The 21,504-nt window shown below is 46.7% G+C and overlaps 1 protein-coding gene across 9 annotated transcripts in view; it reads right to left on the bottom strand.

The window, feature by feature from the left end:
• Nucleotides 1–6,158: 6,158 nt before the first annotated feature.
• Nucleotides 6,159–21,504, bottom strand: part of NAV2 (neuron navigator 2) — a 457,796-nt gene continuing 442,450 nt past the window's right edge. For all 9 annotated transcript variants that reach the window (XM_029583047.1, XM_029583042.1, XM_029583043.1 and 6 more), the window contains 7 exons: nt 16,123–16,358; nt 14,986–15,140; nt 14,543–14,614; nt 12,919–13,115; nt 11,559–11,677; nt 10,027–10,230; nt 6,159–9,648 (listed from right to left, as the gene is read on the bottom strand). In XM_029583047.1, the coding sequence (XP_029438907.1) occupies nt 9,529–9,648; nt 10,027–10,230; nt 11,559–11,677; nt 12,919–13,115; nt 14,543–14,614; nt 14,986–15,140; nt 16,123–16,358 (1,103 nt within the window). In that variant the 3' untranslated portion in view covers nt 6,159–9,528. The remainder of the gene's footprint in view (nt 9,649–10,026; nt 10,231–11,558; nt 11,678–12,918; nt 13,116–14,542; nt 14,615–14,985; nt 15,141–16,122; nt 16,359–21,504) is intronic.

Genomic DNA, 21,504 nt, shown 5'->3' with positions numbered 1-21,504 from the left:
GCGATCTGTAAAGACATAGCGGAGACGTCAAAGGACTGTTTGAGGATAGATTCCAGATGTCTGTCTTGAGCATCCTTGAGTACTGCTTCTCCCTCCACTGGGATAGTAGTGAGCATCGAGTCCGCGCAGACCATGGCATCCACTTTAGGACATGCCAGGAGATCTTTGGCAGCTGGGTCCAGAGGGTACATGGCTGCCAGAGCCCGGCCCCCTTTGAATGTAGTTTCTGGGGCATCCCATTCCAGGTCAATTAGTTGCTGGATGGCTTGTAATAGTGGGAAATGGTGGGAGGTCTGATGAAGTCCCTCCAAAACTGGGTTCAGCTTATGTTCCCCTGAGGCACTTGTGCTCGGGATGGCAAGCTCTTTTAAGCTGTGTGTGACCAGGTCTGGAAGTTCGTCTTTGGTGAAGAAACGTCTCATGGTTCGATGGGGTTCTGTCCCCGGAGGGAGTTCCCCTTCCTCCAGGCGTTCTGACTCCTCATATGAGATGTCTGTGTCCCCGAAGGTGGGGCTTCTGGGCGGTGGGATCACTTCCCTGGGCATAGAGGGTCTTGGCATGTTGAGGTCCTCTGGTGGTGCCTGTGACCGCATTGTAGGAGGCCCCGGTTGCATGTGGATGAAGGTATGCAGATCTTTGAAGAATTCCACCCAGGAGATAGAAGCTGGGTCTAGACTAGAGGGCGCCGTGTCCCTGGGGAGCCCCTTTTGAGGGGAGGTTCCGCTGTATGATGCTAGGTCCGGCGTACCGCTCGAGAGGCTGGGGTCCGGTACCGGCTGGGGAGGGCCATGAGTTGGATCCCCTAGGGCCTCTTCGCACTGTATACACAGGGCCGTGGCCTCCTCATGCTGTGCCGCTCTAATGTGGCAAGCTGGGCAAAGGCCCTGAGCTTTCAGCTTATTTTCAGGTGGAGCCATGGTTTGTGCGCGTACAATACAGTTGTGTGCTTCGGTATGCGAAGAGGCGCGTGAAGGTTTGGTGCACATGTGCAGAGTGATGTGCGCGCTGTTGTGGGCATGGGTCAAAGTTATGCGCCTAGCACAGTGAGCGCGTGGCTACGCGCTTCGCTTGTGCGCCCAGCACTTGTGCGCGCGGCTAGCCTCTGTGCGCACGGATCGAGACGGCGGACATGACGGCGAACAAGGCCAAAATGGTGACGGCGACCATGCGGACAATACGGCGACCACCTCGGAGGGTCTCCACATGGGAGGACCCTCGGATCTGACCGGGGTCTAGCCCTGCTAGGGCCGATCCATCCGGTGGCACTGGTCCCGGCTGGCGACCTGTGTGGCTCCTCGAGCTTCGGAGACCGGAGACTTTTAAGTAGATTTCTACCTTACCTTGTCCCGGCGCTTCCCGGTTTCGTTCCGGGCGGTCTCCGGCTGCAGGGGGAGAGGGAAAATACCTTCACCGCCGCGCTCGAGGTTGCACCCGCTGCCTCTCAGCCTCACCCGATGTCGGGGGCTAGGTCCCCGCTGAGGGTCGGCCGCCGGACTGAGGCTCGCCTCTGAGGGATCGCGGAAATCATCTCAGGAATCTCAACTGGGGGAGGGACCCAAGGGATGTCACTGGAGAGCAGGGCTCGTCTGTAGAGGTAATTTGGATTTCTTTGGTAAGATTACTCTAACGCTGTGCTAGCGTGCAGATAGTCCCTAACTGCTATGGAGACGGAAAATACTGAAGAGCTGCACTTCCTGCAGGGGTCTATGTACTAGGGCTGACGTCAGATTGAAATCCGTCTCCAACTGCTATCGGGAGTACACTATACCCAATGGTCCTGAGTCCATCTGCTACATGCTAGGAAAAGGGGCATTTTGAGCTGAAATGCCTCTCCATCAGCTTTACTGTTCTTTTGTTAGCTATTTTCTGGCAACTGGATGCTGCCCAGGAAAAAAAAACCAACATTTATTTGCAGCTAAAAAGGTTTTTAAAGAAAACAAACACGTGGCATCTAAAAACTCTGTAGGGGGCCTACATCTTCCTTGGAAGAGGACTTGTACAGTCAGGGCCAGTGCAAGGGGATTAGACGCCCTAGGCACCCTCTGCCTTGTGCCGCACTCCCCCTCTCCCCGGTCACAGCTCAGACTCCTACCTTTTGCGAGCAGCGGTGGCAAAGAGGAGTGGAGATTGGAAGCCCCACTCCTCTTTGCCGCCATCGCTCGCCCCCCCTAATGGTGGGCACTCTAGGCCCAGGCCTAGATTGCCTAGTGCTTCCACCAGCCCTGTATACAGTAGGCTCCTGTTTCACTCACTTTATTTTGTCCCCAAAATTCACACATTACACCTCCTTGCAGATGTTCTCTCTCCTTATTTGCATTCTGGTCTGCACTTAGTTTAAAAATCGGGCAGGTGGTGATATATAGTAACATAGTAATGATGGCAGAAAAGGACCAGATGGCCAATCCAATCTGCCCAGCAAGCTTCTTCTGGAGTATCTGCTGCACCGTGAGGACACCTCCATGTTTCTCTCAAGGGTAGTAACTGCTGCTCCGTGCTGTTTCTCCCAAGCCTTTTGATAAGGGTAGTAATATTTACAATCAATCAAAACCAAGCAACTGTCAAACCCATAAATTACTGCAAGCAACGTTTTTACTGGGCGAGGAGCCTTCTTGATAATTCAGAAAAGGCTGCTTGATATTCTTTGCTCCACCAATGCCTTTTAAATGTTCCTTACAAAAGCAAAACACAAGGCAACGAGGTCAGATTCGCATCGAGGTGAAGGTGGTGAGTGGTGCAGGAGTACAATGTACTCAACCAATTGAAACCCTGCAGAAGCCTAGCCCCTTCCTTAGACAACAGTCTACCCCATATACGGCTAACACATAATGGGGTACATTTTCAAAGGCCTATTCAGGATGTGCCTGTGCGGTATATAAAGCGTTACACAAGGGTAATTGGCGGAACCCGCAGAAGTGGATTTTCAGTTTCCTGAAAGTCGGCGCTCGCTTTTAGCCACGCTAGAGAGAGGAGATCCAGGGCTGGGGGCGTTCCAGAGGCAGGCTTGGAAACTCTGTGCATACACACTGAAGACAATTTTCAAAGGATTTTATGTGGGTAAACACATTTGCACACATAAAACAGCATTTTGAAACTTGCTCACCATGTATGCGGAGAAAAGCATGAGTGTGCTCTGACAGATGGGCCCCGAGAATGCTTTTAGCTGGTTAAAGAGGGGCAGGGGACTGGGACAGGGGGAACTCAAACACGGCATGGGGATTGCTTGCAGATTGGTGGGTGCCAGCTGCCCAGGAACTCTGAAAATCCCACCCCCACCCACTACGTGGAACACGCATGCCACTCACACACGTTTTACATCATGGATTCAGATTTGTTCAGAACCCTGGCCCACTCAGGGAGTGGAAGATCTGACCCGTGGGAACGGAACTCTCTAGGCACAGCCCCAGCCACAGGGCCTCTGGGCTGGCACGTTATATCCCTTTGAGGTGAACAGCCTGGCTAACACGGTACAGTCCCAGCCAACCGTGTGGAGCAAATCTAAGGCGGATTCCCACTGGGATTTTTACCACTTGAGAATGCAGAGAAGCATCCTTACTCATAAAGCAGTATATACGAATTTTAAGTAAATAAAATACAATTGGCACCTGACAAATATTTAAGAACTATTTACATGTAGCAGCTCTTCCAACCAAACCATGTTTTTTCCACTGTGACTTTGCTGCCATCTGGTGGGTAACCATGGTACAGCTGTGAACATCCTTTCAACGGGCAATAAACATGCAGCTCAAGGCACAGACAGAAACATAGAAATGACGGCAGAAGAAGACCAAATGACCCATCCAGTCTGCCCAGCAAGTTTTCACACTATTTTTTTTCCTCATACTTATCTGTTACTCTTGGCCCTTATAAGTAACTTTTTGGTTCTAGTTACCTTCCACCCCCACCTTTGATATAGAGAGCAGTGCTGGAGCTGCATCTAAGTGAATATCTAGCTTAATTGGTTAGGGGTAGTAACTGCTGCAATAAGCAAGCAACTCCCACGCTTATTTATTTACCCAGCCTGTGCCATTCAGTCCTTGTTGGTTGTTGTCTGAATATAATTCCTCTTTTCTTCATTCCCCCCTGCCGTTGAAACAGTGAGTTGTACTGGATATGTATTCCAAGTGAAGTATCAGGCTTAATTGATTCGGGGTAGTAACCGCCGTAACAAGCAAGCTACACCCATAATTATTTGTTTACCCAGACTATGTAATTCAGTCCTTGTTGGTTGTTGCCTGAATATAAATCCTCTTTTCCTCTTTCCCCCCTGCCGTTGAAGCAGAGAGCTATGCTGGATATGCATTGAAAGTGAAGTATCAGACTTATTTGGTTTGGGGTAGTAACCAACGTAACAAGCAAGCTACTCCCCCGCTTTTTTGTGAATGCAAATCCTTTTTTCCACATTTCCTCTTGCTGTTGAATCATAGAGCAATGCTGGAGTCGCATTGACAGTGAGAATGTTTATTGAATAAGGGTATTAATCTCCAGATCTGGGGAGGGTGAGTACTTCCAGCAGTAGGAAATGCTCTTTTTATCCTCACACATTTCTTATGAAAATTAACTGCTTTGTGCCAGGCAAGTTTTTTCTTTCCGATTCAGGCAATTTTTTTTATCTGTTTTCTAAACCAAGGATTGTCTTCAAAACATGTTTAAAGTTCCGGTTAATGATTAACACAGTTTAGAAATGGATGAAAAGGTTCGTGGCACCTGCTGTGCACTGTGTGGAAGCCTTGGGTTTGAACCCTGGGCCAGCAATGCTGCATTCACAGCCCCAGCGAGGAAGCAGAGAGAAGGAAAGCTCCGTGATGACTGCTTAGCAATGGCGCATAGTAGCCAGACTTGGGGTGGATGTTAGCCGGGCTTCATCTAGAACTACCCTGGGGAGAACGCAGGGTAGTTCTAGATGAAGGCTCATGGCATTGAATGTCTTAGCTGCATAGCTGAAGATGCTTAAGAGTAAGAACATCTCAGCAACAAGCTATCATCTTGAACAATCCTTTGTAGGCAAAACAAGGGCCTTTATCGGAACTAGATGATGCATTGCAAGGATGTTTCTTGTGAGATAAGTGGAGGCATTATATAAGTACAAATTGTGCATTCCCTCTATCGTATCAAACATGTCTATTGCATGTATACAAAGCTTTTTAGAATCACCATTTTGATTATGTTGAACTACACTGACACTTATTTATGGATTTTTATATACATTTTGGAGTGTTTTTCACAATATGTCAATTATAAAGCTATAAGAAACTTGCTGGTAGCCTCCAGCCACCTCCCCTGGGTAAACCCCTCACCTCTGATCCGAAGCAACTCCAGCAGCATGCCGTTCCAAGGTCATGGACAGAACTTCCTGTAGACTTGGACTACCTTTATAGGCTGCCTAGCCTGGACTTCCTGTGGCGCTGGCTGATGACATCACATCCTCCAGGGATATATAAGGAAGTCTCTTGCAACCACCCATCGCCACGGCAACAGGTCTCCTGAATAGCCTGCTTCTCAGTGTGTGGTGCTTGTTCTTGTTGTTCCTGCTTCTCTATTCCAGCTCCTTGGTTGTCTGGTTGTCTGCTCCTTCCCTGTCTCTGCCCCCCTTTCCTCTCCTGGCCCTCCCTGCTTCTTCGGATTGACTTCTTGGTTGATCTCAGCCTGGCCCCAGACTCTGCTGACTGCTTCTTGGACCCGAGTCCGGTTTTGGATGCGACTACTGTTTGCCTGCCCAGACCCTGATTCGCCTCTTGGATTCTGCCTTCTGCCGCCGGCCCTGACCTTGATTCGTGCCCTGGACTTCCTTGCTGGCCGCCGTCCTCGACTTTTGCTTGGACCTGGACATTCTCTCTTGCCTTGCCTCTGGGATCCGTTTAAGCTCTGTTGAGCGATCCGCACCATGGGCTCAGCCCTGTGGGAACAACAGGCACCTCTGCCCGTGGTCGGTGTAGGCCCCACAGCTTCACCTGTGAGGCTGAGTCAACTACACCACTGCAACGCTTGCTATAGTGAGCTTAAAAGCACATATTGCTTTCACAACTTTCAAAGATTCCCTTTTTATTATAATACAGTGGGTGGTGTTTGGGAAATTTGCTCTTTTGCCAATTATGGTCTTATGAGTAAGGAACTACTATTAAATTATCTAAATCATACGACAGACACATCTGAACCAAGGATCTGAATAAATAAGCATCAATTTTATTGAATCATGAATAATTTAAGACTGGTACAATCATCAGCTTTATTCTCCATGACAAGTGGAACGATCTCTCAAATAGACCATCAGCAAATTCATATCCTAAAGACAAACCAAAGGAAAAACAGGGGAACGGGAATGGAGACACCATACCGTACACAAAATACTCAATTCTAGTTTTTTCTTTAAAAAAAGGACTAGAAAAAATTCATCAAAATGCAGCAGTTTAATCAAATATTTACATTTCTATGTTACAGTGACAAAATGTACATCTTATAAGAACTTGTCCCACTAAAACAACAAGATCAAAAGGGTAACTTTCCATTTAATATCCACAGCAAGAGATTGAGGAAGGACTGTCACAAGTCATCACAGTTTAATTACACATACGGCTGTAGTTCATGTATTAAACCATGAAAAAAAAAACCAAATCTAAAATGAACAGAAAAATAAGCTCCCCTCCCCCCCCAACCCAACCCTTCTCTACGTGTAATTAGGTCTCACGTACAGCAGCCTGCACCAGCCCTTAGCAGCTCCGGAGATGAGGGGAACGCCGCGGGTTTTGGCCTCCTCCGATAACTAAACGGCTGTTGCATAGAGTATCTTGTGCATTTTGCAGTAATTCAGATTTATGGGGGGGGAGCAGGCAGAGGCGAATGGAAGCATTTGGAAAAAGCCATAAACGAGCAAATGTCACTTAACGGTTAAAAAAATGCATTAACCCCCCCCGCCCCCTCCACACTCAAGCAAGGGAAGATAAACCTAAAAATGTGCATTACAGATAATCCTGCTCTCCAAGTTTTGAGAAAGGGCACCGGGTTTATAAAGGTACTATTAGGTTGTAGATGCTGCCAAGTAATACTAATCCATAGTATGAACAGCAACAAGAAGGCTGAATATATTTACACACATCCACCATACATACATATATATATATATTCACGATGGGTGTTTGTGTAAATAGTTTGTGATTTAAAAAACCTTAGAAAATTGTCTTTACAGTAAAAAACCGTGTACGGGTGACTGTAGAAAGGACCTGGGAAATCTGTCACTGATGCCCACTCTACTCTCTCTGCACCGATATTCACACGAGTACCATCAGCGCTCCCAAGCAGAACTGTCCCTGTGGGCTGACAAACTGCTGGGGGGGGGATGACGTTGCGGGTTATGCACCGAGTGTCACGCGGTTACCGGAGCTGATCCCGTACCAGTTCCGGAAAAGTCTGAATGGTTTCAAGCCAATTCGAATTAGGAACATTTCCTACTCTTCCACTGTGTGTGTACGGTGCGCGGGGGATACCACAAGATCCATCATCTGGAGCAAGGGGGGAGTCGAGTTCTCATGTCCTCCAAAACATTTATACAAAAAAATAAAGCACGATTACAAAACATTCACAAAGGTGAAAGCTGTAGGTGATTTGTGAGCAATTAATAGGTTCTGTGAGTGATGTCCTTAAGCTCTTTGAGTGCATTTCTCTTCCGGAAGCTACATAAGAGGGCATCTATTACGATACAGCAGGTACATGCATCACTCACAGGACCTATTAAAGTCAAGAGGTACATTGGTGCATAATTTTTTATTTTTTTGACTGCTTTACAGTTCATTAAAAGCAGTGTCAGTGAGTGGGGAGGGCAGGTGCCTAAAACAGAGTGAGAGGAAGGGCACGGGTTCTACCGTTAAAGGACTTTACTACGTCTTTCCTAGGGTGACAGAAGATTAGAACGCAACTGGTGTCTTTCAGGCTCTGTGCTTACTGGACCAAGATGCAAAACACAGTCTGATGTGAGGTATACAATCGTTAAAAAAACAAAAACGACATGCCTAAATAAGAGTTTGAACAGTGGAAAAAGCCATGCTAACGTACATATGACGATGACGTCTAGTAGGATAGGGAAGCTGTCCCACCGTTGCATCCAATAGAACTACTAGCTGCAGACTGATATGAACCTGAAAACGCATCTCATTTTCTTCCTTTTATGATCACAAGTAACACCTCATACAAAGGACATTCAAGCTGCACACGCTCTCATTACTTCATGAGATGACTTTTAGCCCTGTTTAAAAAACCCCCCCCCCAAAAAAACTCCCCCACACATAATACAGGACACTAATGCAATTAACAAATGTAAAAAAAATAAGGCATCGCGCTTTAAGGATCCAGCACCAAACGATGTTTGAGAAGGCCTGCATGTATATACCGAGGACTCTGTTTCTGGTCGAGGTACAGCTCTCTTCTGACAGCTGCTTAATGTTGTAACTCTTTTGCTCCCGAGAAAAGAAAGTGCAATTCTTTTTAAGAGGTGATGTTTCTCTCCACGACGAGCCCTCAACACAAGCTGCGCGCACGCGCTCCAGGAGGAAGAGAAATCAGAGAGAGACACGGACGGGCTCACGTCTCCTCCGGGGCCCAAGAACACAAAACTCCTCAACCTTAAAACAGACTTCAGCCCTTTTTACCAGCTCCGGCCAAAACACGTTTACGCAAAACCACGCCAGGTGCAAAAGCAGCTGAACATCTCAAATGAAATTCAGTATTCTGTTAAAAAGATCCCCCAAAAAAAACAAAACAAAAAAACAGGCAAATCCCCACATTAAGAGTTAAGTATTTTGTTCTCGGGACTTGAATGTCCAATTCTGTGCTGGAAGGGTTCTGGCCCATAAAGCCCTGAACGCGTGAAACAGAATGCTGAAACCAGTCCTAAAATCGCCCCCAAAAAAAAGGCAAATTTGGGAAAAGGCCTGGAAGTCTGGCAGTGGCGAACCTGGATCTAATGCCAAAGCCGAGAGCAGGAAGTCATGTCCTTGGGTTTGCGAAGGAGAGCAGCGTTTGGAATTTCCCTGTTTTCTAGGAGCACCCAGGGAAGCGGTGTAGCACCAGTGCTATCTGCAGCTGAGATCAGTCGGTGAAGCTGGTGACGGAAATGGACAGCACCAACACTGGATTTTGGTTCAAAGCAGCATAGGACAATCTTTCCCCCTCCCTCCCTTTATCTGGACAGTACATGGCACGCAACGCTGTTCGTTTCATAGCTCCCACATGATTTTTTTTTTATATATATATCTATATATATATATATATATGTTTTTTTTTCTTTTCAGTGTTTTAGGCATTGAAACCTACAGCAACCAAAACATAAAAACAGAAATAGTGCAGTTCTGACTGTTGTATAAAAAAGAAAATTAAAAAACAAAACGTCTGTTCAGCTGGGTTGCCCGCACCCATATATTCAAGACTGAATAAATAAAGTGTCTTGTTCGTGTAACTCTAATCGTCGAGACCTCCGCCCACTTACGCGGGCTCTGAAGTAAAAGCAAAAGGCAACTTTTTTTTTTTTTCTTTTTGCCGTGTTCACAGGGTGGACTCCAGGGATGAGTCCAGGATGTCTTGGTGGTGGCTGTTGGAGTCGCTGTCGTAACTCTGCAGGCCGGAGCAGTTTGCCGCCTCCTGCAGTCTCATCAACATGTTCATCTGAAAAACAAGATCGAGCCCCCTTTTTTAGCATTTGGTTTGAGGTTTGCCCAACAGATTGATGAAAACGAAATAACGCCCGGGAGGGGCTCTGTGCTGCTAGGACTGACCGAGGACGGTTTTACGGCGTCGCTCCGTCATCATGACTTGCAGTGAACGCAAGTCATGGATGCCCTCCACTGTATGCAAATCTATCTCATGCACATTCACTGCGGATATCCTGAAAACCCGGCCTGTTTGTGGCTCCCGAGGACGGAGGTGGCCACCCCTGTACTGGCAGGTTCAAGAAGAAGAAAAAACAATCCCCTCCCCCCCACGCTAGAATACTAGTAGGGATCACCCCAATCTAGATATTGCTTTTGAGACAGGAAAACTGACCAGAGGATCTCCGCCCACGTCACCGCACGGGACCTGTTTGCTTGCGGCTCCCTCCCGCGGCACTGAGTACCCATCAAAGCCGACGTCTTCAGGCCTGAGCTGCAACAGAGGAGGCCACTCGTGCTGCTGTGGCGTGGCCGCCCATGGGTAGCTTTCCATCACCCATTTAGCAGGGTCCTCCCAGGGGGTTCTCCTTCCATATAGCTGTAGCACAGGACGGCAAGGGTTAATTCCAGGAAAGATTCCACTCAGCACAAAAAAAAAAAAGTTGGTCTGTACGCATGAGAAACTTTTGCATTTTACCAGGCTGCCATTGTCACTGCAAAGACATTGTTGGTTTGTTTTTTTTTTTGTGGGGGGTGTTATATAATATAACAGTCCTCACTCCTCATGACGATGACTGGGGCCCAGCTCTGTCCAGGAGGAAATGCATGTCTGTTTCTCATGCTCCAGTGCTGCGCTGCATGCACAGTCTAGCTTCTCGAGGTTACCATTCTAGATTTTGACTTCATGTTTCTGTTCTTAATTTGTGATCACTTATTTTGTTATTTGTTGAGGGTCATTTTGCACGTGTGACTAAGGCGAGGTATTCTGCTAGCATGTAGTTTCTATGCAGGGAATCTGTAGCAGTTTTGTTCATTGTGTTTTCCCCCAAGAGGAGGTGTATTGGTATTCTAGGGGCCGGTGTAATATTTGCAGTGCTGCCTAATCTTAGGTAGAGTTGTTGCTTTTGGAGCCTTGAGAGATAATGCCGATGTAGTTCGGCAGGTTTGCTTCATATGTGCAAACACATATTCCAGGATTTTGTATACTTCACAACGCACCCAGTGGTAGTTGAAAATTGTTACTTAGATGACACTAGAAATTTTTTGTATGGTGAAACATAGGGGAAAATATCCTGCTCTGCTCCCATTGTTAAAGGGCTGTATGTACGTTGGGTGGAGGTCTGCGATCATAGATTATATATATTTAGACCTGGAGGTACAGGTGTCATACTGGGTTTGTCTTGCACATACAATGGCAGGAATGAACCTCTCCTAAGCCAGGGCACAGCAGGAGGTGACATCTACTGCTAGTGCTCTTCTCAATACTTGCACTGTGCAAATCTCTTCTTTCTTAAGCTTAAGGTGTTACATATACAGGCAACAAACTGAGGCGAGCCTGGAAGTCTTTGTAATCAGGTGAGTGGTGCCCAAACAACTAGGACTGTGTCTGCACCTTTAGGCCACATTTTCTTCATCTTTGGTTGCATCTCTTGGTTACCTGATGACGATCTGTCTCGCCATAGGTAGTACATGAAGAGTCACTTAGCACTGGCATTTCTATTAGCAATGATGTTTTTGTCCTTTTCTCCTTTACCACTGTGTCTGGTTTTCTAGCATCAATAACTTAATTGGTCTGGGAATGAATAATTACACTCTATGATTTATGTGAGGAATGTAGGTAAGACAGAGCGACATGAACTAATATCGATGAACAGATTTTGGTCTGCACTGTTATCATGCTCGCAACGGTTTACATCATTCACTCACCTGCAGTCCTTCTCGGACCGCTTCTAGAAGATATGGGATAATGGAGTAGTTCCACAGATCAGTAAACCAAACTCTAGAACCGTCTACATCCAGCGGGCATGAAAGGAACAGACGAGGGCCTGCAGAAAGTAAGTGCCAAGCCAGTGAACAATCCGGCCATTTCCACGTTGTCAATGGCTATCAGATGCAGAAACTCATTATCCACATCCTTCCCCTATAGGCTCCTACTAAAACTACGATATCGTTTCAAAGTTACTTGTGTTTACTTACAAACGACTGCTTCTTCCTCAGCGTTATTTTAAATAGTGCATTAACAGAAATTGAAAATAAATAAACAAACAGCAGGCTTTGTCACGTACTGATGCACCACAGTAGTGCACTTACAAAAAAATTTCAAAATATTCCTTTTTGTTATTCAACGCTGTATGTACCTTAGGGAAATAAGCTTAATAATGGGGCTAAATGGATATTCAGTCATTTTGCAGCGGAAGTTAAGTGGAACAATGATCAGCTACACAATCTCAGATGCGTCACTCTGCCCATACAGTCGCCATCTAAGTAGTTGTGGGAAGATTGTGCTTTATTCTCCCGTAGGAATATTTTTAACAATACGAATTTCAACCCAGGTGACTCAAAAAAATCACTGCCTACCCCTATGCACATGCAGAAGGAAAACAGATTTTAAACAAGAAGTTAATTTGCCACAGTTTGGAGCTTGCTGTGTGTGAAGAGAATACTTGTTCTTCCCTTGACAGCAGCGCGATTCCCTGTGGATCCTACCCTCTTGTACCGGTTTCCAGACTTGGTCAGCCGGTGGGCAGAGGAGAACTGAATGTGAGGCACCATGAAGAAAAGCCCTGAAATTTCTTGGTGAATGGTCATTACATTTCAGAAATATGAACTCTGTTGACCAACCTTGTCAACGTTTTGTGTGACCAAGGTTAAGGTTCCTCTTTAATTATGGCCTGAACATTCCACTACCACTTGGTCCAATCAGGGCTGCTATTTATTTATTTTTAGGTTTAGCTCACCCCCTTTTCAATGGTATCTCAAAGCACGATACATTCAGGTATCGTAGATATTTTCCCCATCCCTAGAGGGTTTACGGTCTGCGTTTTTACCTGAGATGATGGAAGGGGAATTGATTTGCCCAAGGTCGCAAGGAGCAGCAGCAAGATTTGAACCTTGCCCTCCCTGGTTTTTAGTCCATTGCTCTAAGCACTAAACTACTCCTTCGAATATCACCATGGTACTGGGGAGGGATGGCAAGGAAAGAGAAGCAGAAGATCCTGCTACCTCTGTAGCTTAAGAATGTCGTTTCCATGTACGTACAGGGGATAAAGTCATAGAGGATTCTCACCAATAGTGACATCCGAAGAACTGTGAGCCTCTAGGAATTTGTTGAGATGTTGCCAGACCCTGGGAATCCACTCGATAATTTTAACCAGCTCTGAATTTCTCGTTCTGCAGGCAATTTCCGTTTCAATGAGTTTCCTTCTCAGAAAGCGACCTAGAAATCCCTTCACCGGTTCGGTGTGGTTGGCGCACAGCACCCATCTACAGGAGATCACAATACACATTTTATTTTTCACATGTGGAGCTCTTAGTTTACTTCTGTCCTCCACAGGCAACAGCACAGCAACAGAGCTCAGATGATGCGGCATCAAAATGGCAAACCATCCGGTCTCAGAAAGCAGATGGGGGCGCTGATCTGCTTTTTGGGACTGGATGGCTTGCCATAGCACCGCTGAGATAAGTAACATGACACGGAGTTTCCCCTGATGCAGCTGGGAGTAATGAAACGCTGGCTGATGTTGGGTTTAGTCTTGTGTCCTGGTTTGCTTAGAGTTGGAGGCTTTTGATTTTGAATTTTTACTTGTGGAAAAATGTATAAAAAAAATGCACCTGAACTAGTGCTTTCTGAGGTAGATACTTGAGTGGAACACCAGGGGCTTTTAACCAACTGCGTTGTTTGTTGGCTTGCTGACACCTCAGTTAGTATTATCTGACCATTTGGATTAACTTACTAATTGCAATGCCACTGTAATTCATTTCTTTTGTCTTCATTTTTCTGTCTGTTTCACTGAGTAAAGTGTGCACTTTTTTGATTTATAGCTAAAAAGCATACACCTTTATTGAGAACCCTTCCCCCTACCACACTCATATCTCAAGGAAAAATAAATACTGTCTTCAAAGTTAATCACTTAAAGGTACATTTTCAAAACGTTGCACGCATGAAATTTAGCAGATACACATGTAAGAAGCCTCTACTCGCATACACTATATTTTATAAAAGTAAAAAATGTGTGTCTATTTTACTTTTGCGTGCACATATATGCGTGTAAAAGAGGGGCGGGACTAAGGCCGTTCCAGGGTGACACCAACACTTGCGCATCTAAATTGCTATTTTCTAAGACACATGCGTACATTTTACAACTTACTTGCCTATTTTTACACCTGCTAATTATCTGGCATGACATTAAACATGCTTATTATGTAGTACTGAATTGGGTAGGAGGTCTGGGTGAACTGGGGTGTGTGGGTGGGGGGAGGAGTTCAGGCTGAAGAACCAGGAAGTTCTCAATGACCTGGAGGACTGGGCAAACTGGTGAACTAATTGGTATAACTGGTAATTTCCTTGACACGTGTATGTTTTAAAATTGGCTGACTTACATGAGTAAGTCCTGTTTTATTTCCACTCATAAAATATATGCGCATACATCTGAAAAATAGGCAGGAAATGTACGCAATACATTGATACACGTTTCAATACATTACATGAATTCGTGCATAAGCCTACGTATGCATGTGTGTTGCGGAGTAGAGATACATGTATTTTATAAATATATATAACATACTGGGGTAAAACTATGCATGGCCACACACACACGTATAGGGTGCCGCGTGCAGCTGTTTGAAAGTTATCCTCCCCATGAGAGCAGAAAATTATCAAAGACTTCTCTGGTCTTCCCTAGGCACCGTACCTGAAGTTATGGTGAAGCTGAAGGTTGGGTGTTGACGAAGTCGCCTGGTTCATAGTGCCAATAATGTAAGGACTAGAGGAAAAGAAAGAGGAACACTGTTATAACAATGCTTTCACCCAAAAAAATTCACAACAGTTACCTTTACAATTATAGTTTCACACAATATTCTCTATAAGGCTCTAGACCTCCATAACTAGAAGGAATCCTGAAAGTCAAAAGGTACCAGCTCCAAAATTAAGAAAATATGAAAAAAAAAAAAAAGTGCTTGAAAGCTTCTGATTCTCCTGATAAGCAAATTAATAAATGCATATCTTTCAGCCCGAAAAAAAAATCTTAAATTGGTCTCCTACTCCTTGCCCTACCCCCATTCCATGCACACACAGAAAATATCCCCGAAGGCGTAGGATCCTTGCAGGGAGGTGGGCAGCTCGGTTTCTCTTTACCATTTGTGGTATTTGCAGTTCAGAAGCCCATTGAAGATCTCCCCCAGAGAGCCGACGTGATGCAAGTTGTCCAGAATGATGACCAGAGGCATATCCGCCGCACCGTCCTCACCGTTACACTGATCAGCAAGATTGGAGAGGTACTGACGGAGCTCCTGAAAAACAAAATTGCATGCCAAGGAATTTGGCGGAACCTCAATGTCCAACTAGACGAATGCCACGGGCCCTGGAAAACTCGCTGTGCTCTGTGGGTCAGGCACCTTTTTATTCCTACTTATTGCTGGATTCTCTGCAGGCTGTGACACCTTCTATTGAGCAATGTAAGAATTATCTTAAAAAAAAAAAAATGCTGCCACGCATGACGACCTTCAGCAAGTGGAATCTGTGTGGCCTGAAAGGCTCATGTATATCATTACATTTGGATAATGTCCACGCTGGTCCAATAACAATCCACTCTTCTCCAGGATAGATATAATTATGTTACCCGATCCCATTGACCCTGGGGGGGGGGGGGGTAGATGCACGGGGCACCCTCCCAAAGGTGGGTGGTGGAGGCTAGAACAGAGCAGGATAAGCATAGGAGAATTTTCACTTGCTAAAAGCCAAGAAACAGGAGAAAGCATGACTGAATAGCATATGCTGAAGTGTTCATAGCATAAAATATGAACGCACCCAGAGTAATCTGTATAACTCAAACTCAAAGACTGATATTGCTGGACCATCGTAACGGGTCGCTTACTTTCTGCGCAGTATGATCTACTGCAGTGATGTCCTCTAGTCCAGTGTTTCCCCGACCTCTCCTGGAGGCACACCTAACCAGTCAGGTTTTCAGGATTGGCACAGTGAATATGCATAAGAGAGATTTGCATACCCTGCGGTCTTAACAGGTGGAGCTAGGTCGGTGGTGGTGATGGGGGTGGGGCATTAGTTTATTTTTCATGCTTCAGGGGTGCTTTTGGTGTGTGCGGGAGAGGGGGAAAAGTTGAGAATTTTGCCGTAAGAAACGCAGTGGGAGGAAAGCCGGATAGAACGCAATAGAACTCTATGTTACCTTCTGCTTGATTTTCTGGAACGCAAGACTTTTTTTTTTTTTTTTTTTAATAAAACTGCAGACAAAAATCTCTTACTTTTCCTTACCTTACTGGACTTGTGGTCTACATTAAAGGTGGCAATGACTCCGTCTGTCAGCTCTCTGCCCTCCCTCAGCACCATGTGCTCGGACAAATGATGCGCCAGGTAGGTCTTGCCGGTACCGCTGGGGCCGGACAGGATGATCCGTCTGTGTTCCATCAGGAGCGAGACGTAGCGCTGTAACGTAGGCTTCGGAATCAGAGTCTCAAATACCAGGCAATCCAGGCTGTTCTCCGACAGACCTGTAATTCCAGATACATGGATTTAAAAAAGCAAGTCATTCACGACAGAAGTCCTTGAGCGGAATCTGAAGCGCCAGATTTCCTCTCTCATCTCACAGCTAAGCCGTTCGCTGGATGAAACGGCCATTCCCTTTCTGTGGCTGGCAGAGGATGTCTGTGCAACACAAAATAATCTGAACCTGCAGGTGCGCTGCGCACCGGGGCTGCCCTGAAATAAAGTGGGGCATATGGATGGAGGCCAGAGCCACAAACGATGCAGCAAACTATTAATTTACATAAACAACCAATGCACAGGCGATTGGGCGAACAGCTCCATAACTACAAACCCAAAACATTCAGTAGAAAGAGTTCCTCTCAGCTGTTCATATCCTGGATTACTGCATTCATTTTAAATACAATGAAAGTCTGTTGGATGATTGCACACTCAAGCTCACGGTTAATCCTCCATTACAAAATCAACAGCTTTTTTAGGGCACGTCATGTCTTTTCCTGGCAAGCATCAGACTATTTGTCTTTCACATGACCCCCCCGAAGTGCAGAATCAAATATAAATGTGATACTGTGGGTTTTCTTATGACAAATGAGCCTTCAAACTAAAAAGTACAATTTACCGAAGCTTAATTTACTTGTCACGTGGTACAGAGAAGGTGAGATCCTGCGCTTAGTGCACTGAACTCAGAGAGAGGACATTCTAAACCCCTGCACTATGGAATCGCTCTCACTGTCCTTGGATATCCCACTTAAACCTCCTTGTGCCTCAGCGGACAGGATCTCAACTGGAGAGTAGTAACAGCATGGTTTTATTTCTCTACTCCCTCCTTATGGAAGCTTTCACATGGTCACAGCCCCGCTGAAAATGCTTAACTTCAACCAAGTTCAATTTATGTCCCTGTATTTTCAGCAAACCTGGAGACTACCTGTAAGTGATTTCAACTGCAAAGGTAAAGAGAGGACGTTTAGGAGGCCCACGATTGTAAGGGGAGAACCTTTTGCAATAACGAGAAAGCTAACAACGGCTTCCGAGTATGAAGGTCTCCTATACCGAATATAGTAACAGGATATAAGGTCACCATAACAGGTGGATTCATATTCATTTATCCTAATATTTCTCACCTATAGTGGGTTTTTGCAGCTACATATGTAAGGACATCACCAAAGTGCCCCTTACTAAAAGCATCAGAGCCTTTTCCGATGCTGAACTGTGTCATGACAGAGACAGTGGGGCCTGTATGGTGTTCCCCGACACTCCCCAATGGCAGGAGTCTTCAGGAGAGTGGCGTTTTAACAAAACTCATGAGCCTCCTTTGGCTCGCATTCTCTTACATCCAAGGAAGGTCACAGAGCCTCAAGAAGGAAAGGAGGTTTCTTGGGGGTCCATGGAGGATCCTGAGATTGAGAAAAGCAGAAGTGGTGAAGAGCAGTGAAAAGGGAGTTAAGCCTCACTCTCCTTGCATCTCACCGAGGAGATTGACCCCTAAGCCTGGCAGAGTGGATGTCTGCCTGGAGTCAGAGTAAGGACTGCCGGACTGGAAGCTCATGTTACTGACCCGCATAGATCGTCACACCAAGTTCAGGTACCGAAACGGGAGAGTGCGGGGATGGTCCCATTCTCTTGCCTCAGAGCTACGGTAGTAGATAGTGGAGGAAGAAGACCCCTACCACTGTGTGAAGATTTTGCATTGATTGTAGCTTTTTGGACTTTTGTTTTTTGCTCTATGGATTGAACTATTATTCATTGCGCATGCTAATGATTTTATTCATTTCCTTCAGTAAATGATTTAATTTTGACCACCACCAGACTGTGTGGCTATCTGTTCTTCTTACTGGAAGGTGTCAGAAGATTCCAAACAGCCTAAAGGCCTGGAAAGACTTAGGTTCTCCCCCTCACCCCTTAAGGCATCAGGTGCCTACTTGCTCCATTGATCCCAACTGTGCCCTAAAGGTCTTGCACGTACTTTCCCTTTGAAAATTATCCCAGAAAAAAACAAACTGCCAGCGTGCACTTGCACCTGCTAATTTGTCGATTGATATAGGCCACCGTCGTCGCATTGTCGGAGAACACACACACTGCACGTCCCTGAATCTGAGGAAGGAAGAACAGCAACGCCCTGCGCACAGCTCTCGTTTCCAGATGGCTGATTGACCAGGACGCCCTCCACTGGTGACCACTGTCCTTGGGCCGTAGATCCTTGATGTATTGCTCCCCATACTGCTAAAGCTGGCATCTGTGGTCACAACCACCCAGTTCGGAACTTCCAGATCCACTCCTTTCTCCAAACTGGAACAGCCACCATGAGAGACTGGATCTGGATTCCTCCTGGAGCAGTAACAGTAGCTGAAACTCCTCCGACAACAGTTTCCAACAGGACAGGAGAGCCTTCTGAAGAGGTTGCATGTGAGCAAAGGCCCATGGCACCAACTCCAGTGTAGAGGCCATGGATCCTAGAACTTGTACATAATCCCAGACCTTGGGGACCGCCAGATCCCACATGTGAATCACTTGCGACTGCAACTTGACCACCCTCTCTGGGGTAAGAAAAAGCCTACCTAACTGGGTGTCGAACCGCACTTCCAGATAATCCAATGACTGGGACTCCCAGCCCAGGGACTTTAGACACTCCGTCACCCACTGAATGGAACAGTGACACTCCACTTCTGACTTTGCCCAAATGAGCCAATCATCCAGGTACGGATGCATCAGTATCCCTTCCCTTCTGAGGGCCACTGCTACCACCATCATCATCTTTGTGAATGTTCTTGGCGAGGTAGCCAGCCCGAAGGGAAGAGCTTGAAATTGAAAATGCTCTCCTAGCACCTCAAAGTGTAAAAATCTTTGATGGTCTGCTCGAATGGGAATGTGAAGATATGCCTCCAAGAAACTTCCCGATTGCGTACCACTGCAATCATCGTCCTCTACTTCTCCATCCAAAAACGCAGCACCCACAAGGCCACATTGACCTTTTGCAGATCTAGAACAGGCTGAAAGGAGCCCTCCTTTTTGGGGGCCATGAAGTACACAGAATACCATCCTCAACCGTGTTCCTCCTGCAGAACTGGGATGATGGCTTCCAAGTGCTGCAGCCTTAGAAGAGTGTTCTGCACTGCCGCCCACTTGACAGGTGAAGCGTGATGGAACACCATAAAGGCCTCCTTAATGGGGTGCGAAAATTCTAAGGCCTAGTCATCCTTTATTACTTCCAAAAGCCACTGGCCCACTGTCAGAGGAAGGACAACCTTCCTCTGACAGCTTCTGGGGAGGAATGGGCCAGCCTGCCTTCATTGGATGGATTTCACACTTCCAGTACTCTGTCTGGAGCTCTCTCTGGCCAGTCTACGGGTTCCACGAAAGGACTGCTGCCTTCCCGAAACCTGCTTCTGTGTGGGTCCAGACGAACTTCTGTTGGCTCGAAATCTCATCTCACAAAAGTGGATACGTGGTGGAATGGTCTTCTTACTCCCTTTCTTATCTTTGTGGTCTATTCCCTTTAGAATCTGCCAAATGCTTCATTAGCTTCTCCAGATCCTCCCTGACAACAACTTCCCTTTGAAGGGGAGATTGCAAAGCTGCACTTTTGACAACACATCCACCGCTCAATTACATAACTACAGGAGCCTTCTAGCAGCTATTGCGGACAACATAGTCCTGGCTGAAGTCCGAATCATATCACACACGGTATCTGCCACATAGGCCACCCCTACCTTCAACCGAGCTCCCTGGCTAGAATCAGCATAGGTCCCCGATGTCTTCTTCTGGGGCTTTTGCACTCAGCACAAACGAGCTCTCTGCATTAGGCTAGCACAGACAGCAGTGTTATGGCTCAGAGCCGAGACCTCAAACAGCCTCTTTAGCAAGATCTCTAGCTTCCAGTCCTGGACATCTTTCAATGCCACTGACCCTGCCACGGGGATGGTCATCTTCTTCGTCACCGCTGATACTGCCGCATCCACCTTTGGCAGCTTCCAAAGCTCCAAAGTGTCATTCGGGAAGGGATAAAACCTGGCCATAGCCCTGGCAACTATCAGTCCTGCTTCAGGGAAATCCCATTCCTGCTCAATCAGCATCTTCACGTTCTTCGGCAAAGGGAAAGCCTTTAGCAGTCCATGCAGTCTGTCCCATACCGGGTTTACCTCCTCATCTGAATCCTCCTGTGCCACCTTGATCCCCAGTTCTTTCAGAACCTGGGGCATGAGAGGCTGCAACTCCTCCTTATGGAACAATCTCACCATCTTAGGGTCCTCCCCTTCCGTGAAGGGGACGTCCTCTGCATCTGGGTCACTACCCACCAGGACGGCCACAGGATCCACGCCCTGATTGGCACCCTGGTCAATGCGTGGATCCTCCTGAGGATCGTCTCCTTCCGATTCTTCAGAAGAGTTCTCCTCCACTTCGGATCATCCCAGGCCCAGCAGGTGAAGAATGCCCCCTGACCTGGGAGGTGCCTTAGCAATGCTCTGGGACTTCTGGGTGGCCGACTGCTTATCCTGCCGCTTCCTTCTTGGTGAGATTAGGCTTCATGCAGCAACAAAACAAAATCTATCACGTTCACTATCCAGGTCTTCCCCTGGTTCCGCTGCCACCTCTCTACCTTCTCCAGACCTTTGCTATACTGGTGAAAGCGGGGGACGTGAGTCCCTGCCCTCCCTATCCATGGCAGGCCTCCTGCCACGTGGAGACAAAATGGCCTGCAGTCTCCTTCAATCCTCCTGGGCTGGACCTGCAGAACGAGTGCAGTGTTCACCTGCTAAGCCCTCTGCCGAGTCACCTTTGCCTCCAAAGGCACAGCTGGTGCAGAGCAGGGCTGCACTGAGGCGTGATCACCTCCCCCCACAGGCCCGACAGACTTTCCCGTGCTCAGCAGGAGCCGGCACGATAACAGACGTAGCCCGCGGCTAAAAATAACCCCAAACATAAGAACATAAGAAATTGCCATGCTGGGTCAGACCAAGGGTCCATCAAGCCCAGCATCCTGTTTCCAACAGAGGCCAAAAACCAGGCCACAAGAACCTGGCAATTACCCAAACACTAAGAAGATCCCATGCTGCTGATGCAATTAATAGCAGTGGCTATTCCCTAAGTAAACCCCAAGCAGGAGAAAAACACAGCTCTGAAGCTGCTGCCGAGCGGCCCTGACCCCGGGTGCTGAAA

The sequence above is a fragment of the Rhinatrema bivittatum genome, chromosome 17 (assembly GCF_901001135.1).
Source record: "Rhinatrema bivittatum chromosome 17, aRhiBiv1.1, whole genome shotgun sequence".
Lineage (NCBI taxonomy): Eukaryota > Metazoa > Chordata > Amphibia > Gymnophiona > Rhinatrematidae > Rhinatrema > Rhinatrema bivittatum.
The sequence above is the reverse complement of the archived record's forward strand: the minus strand, read 5'-3'. Positions and strand labels throughout refer to the sequence as shown.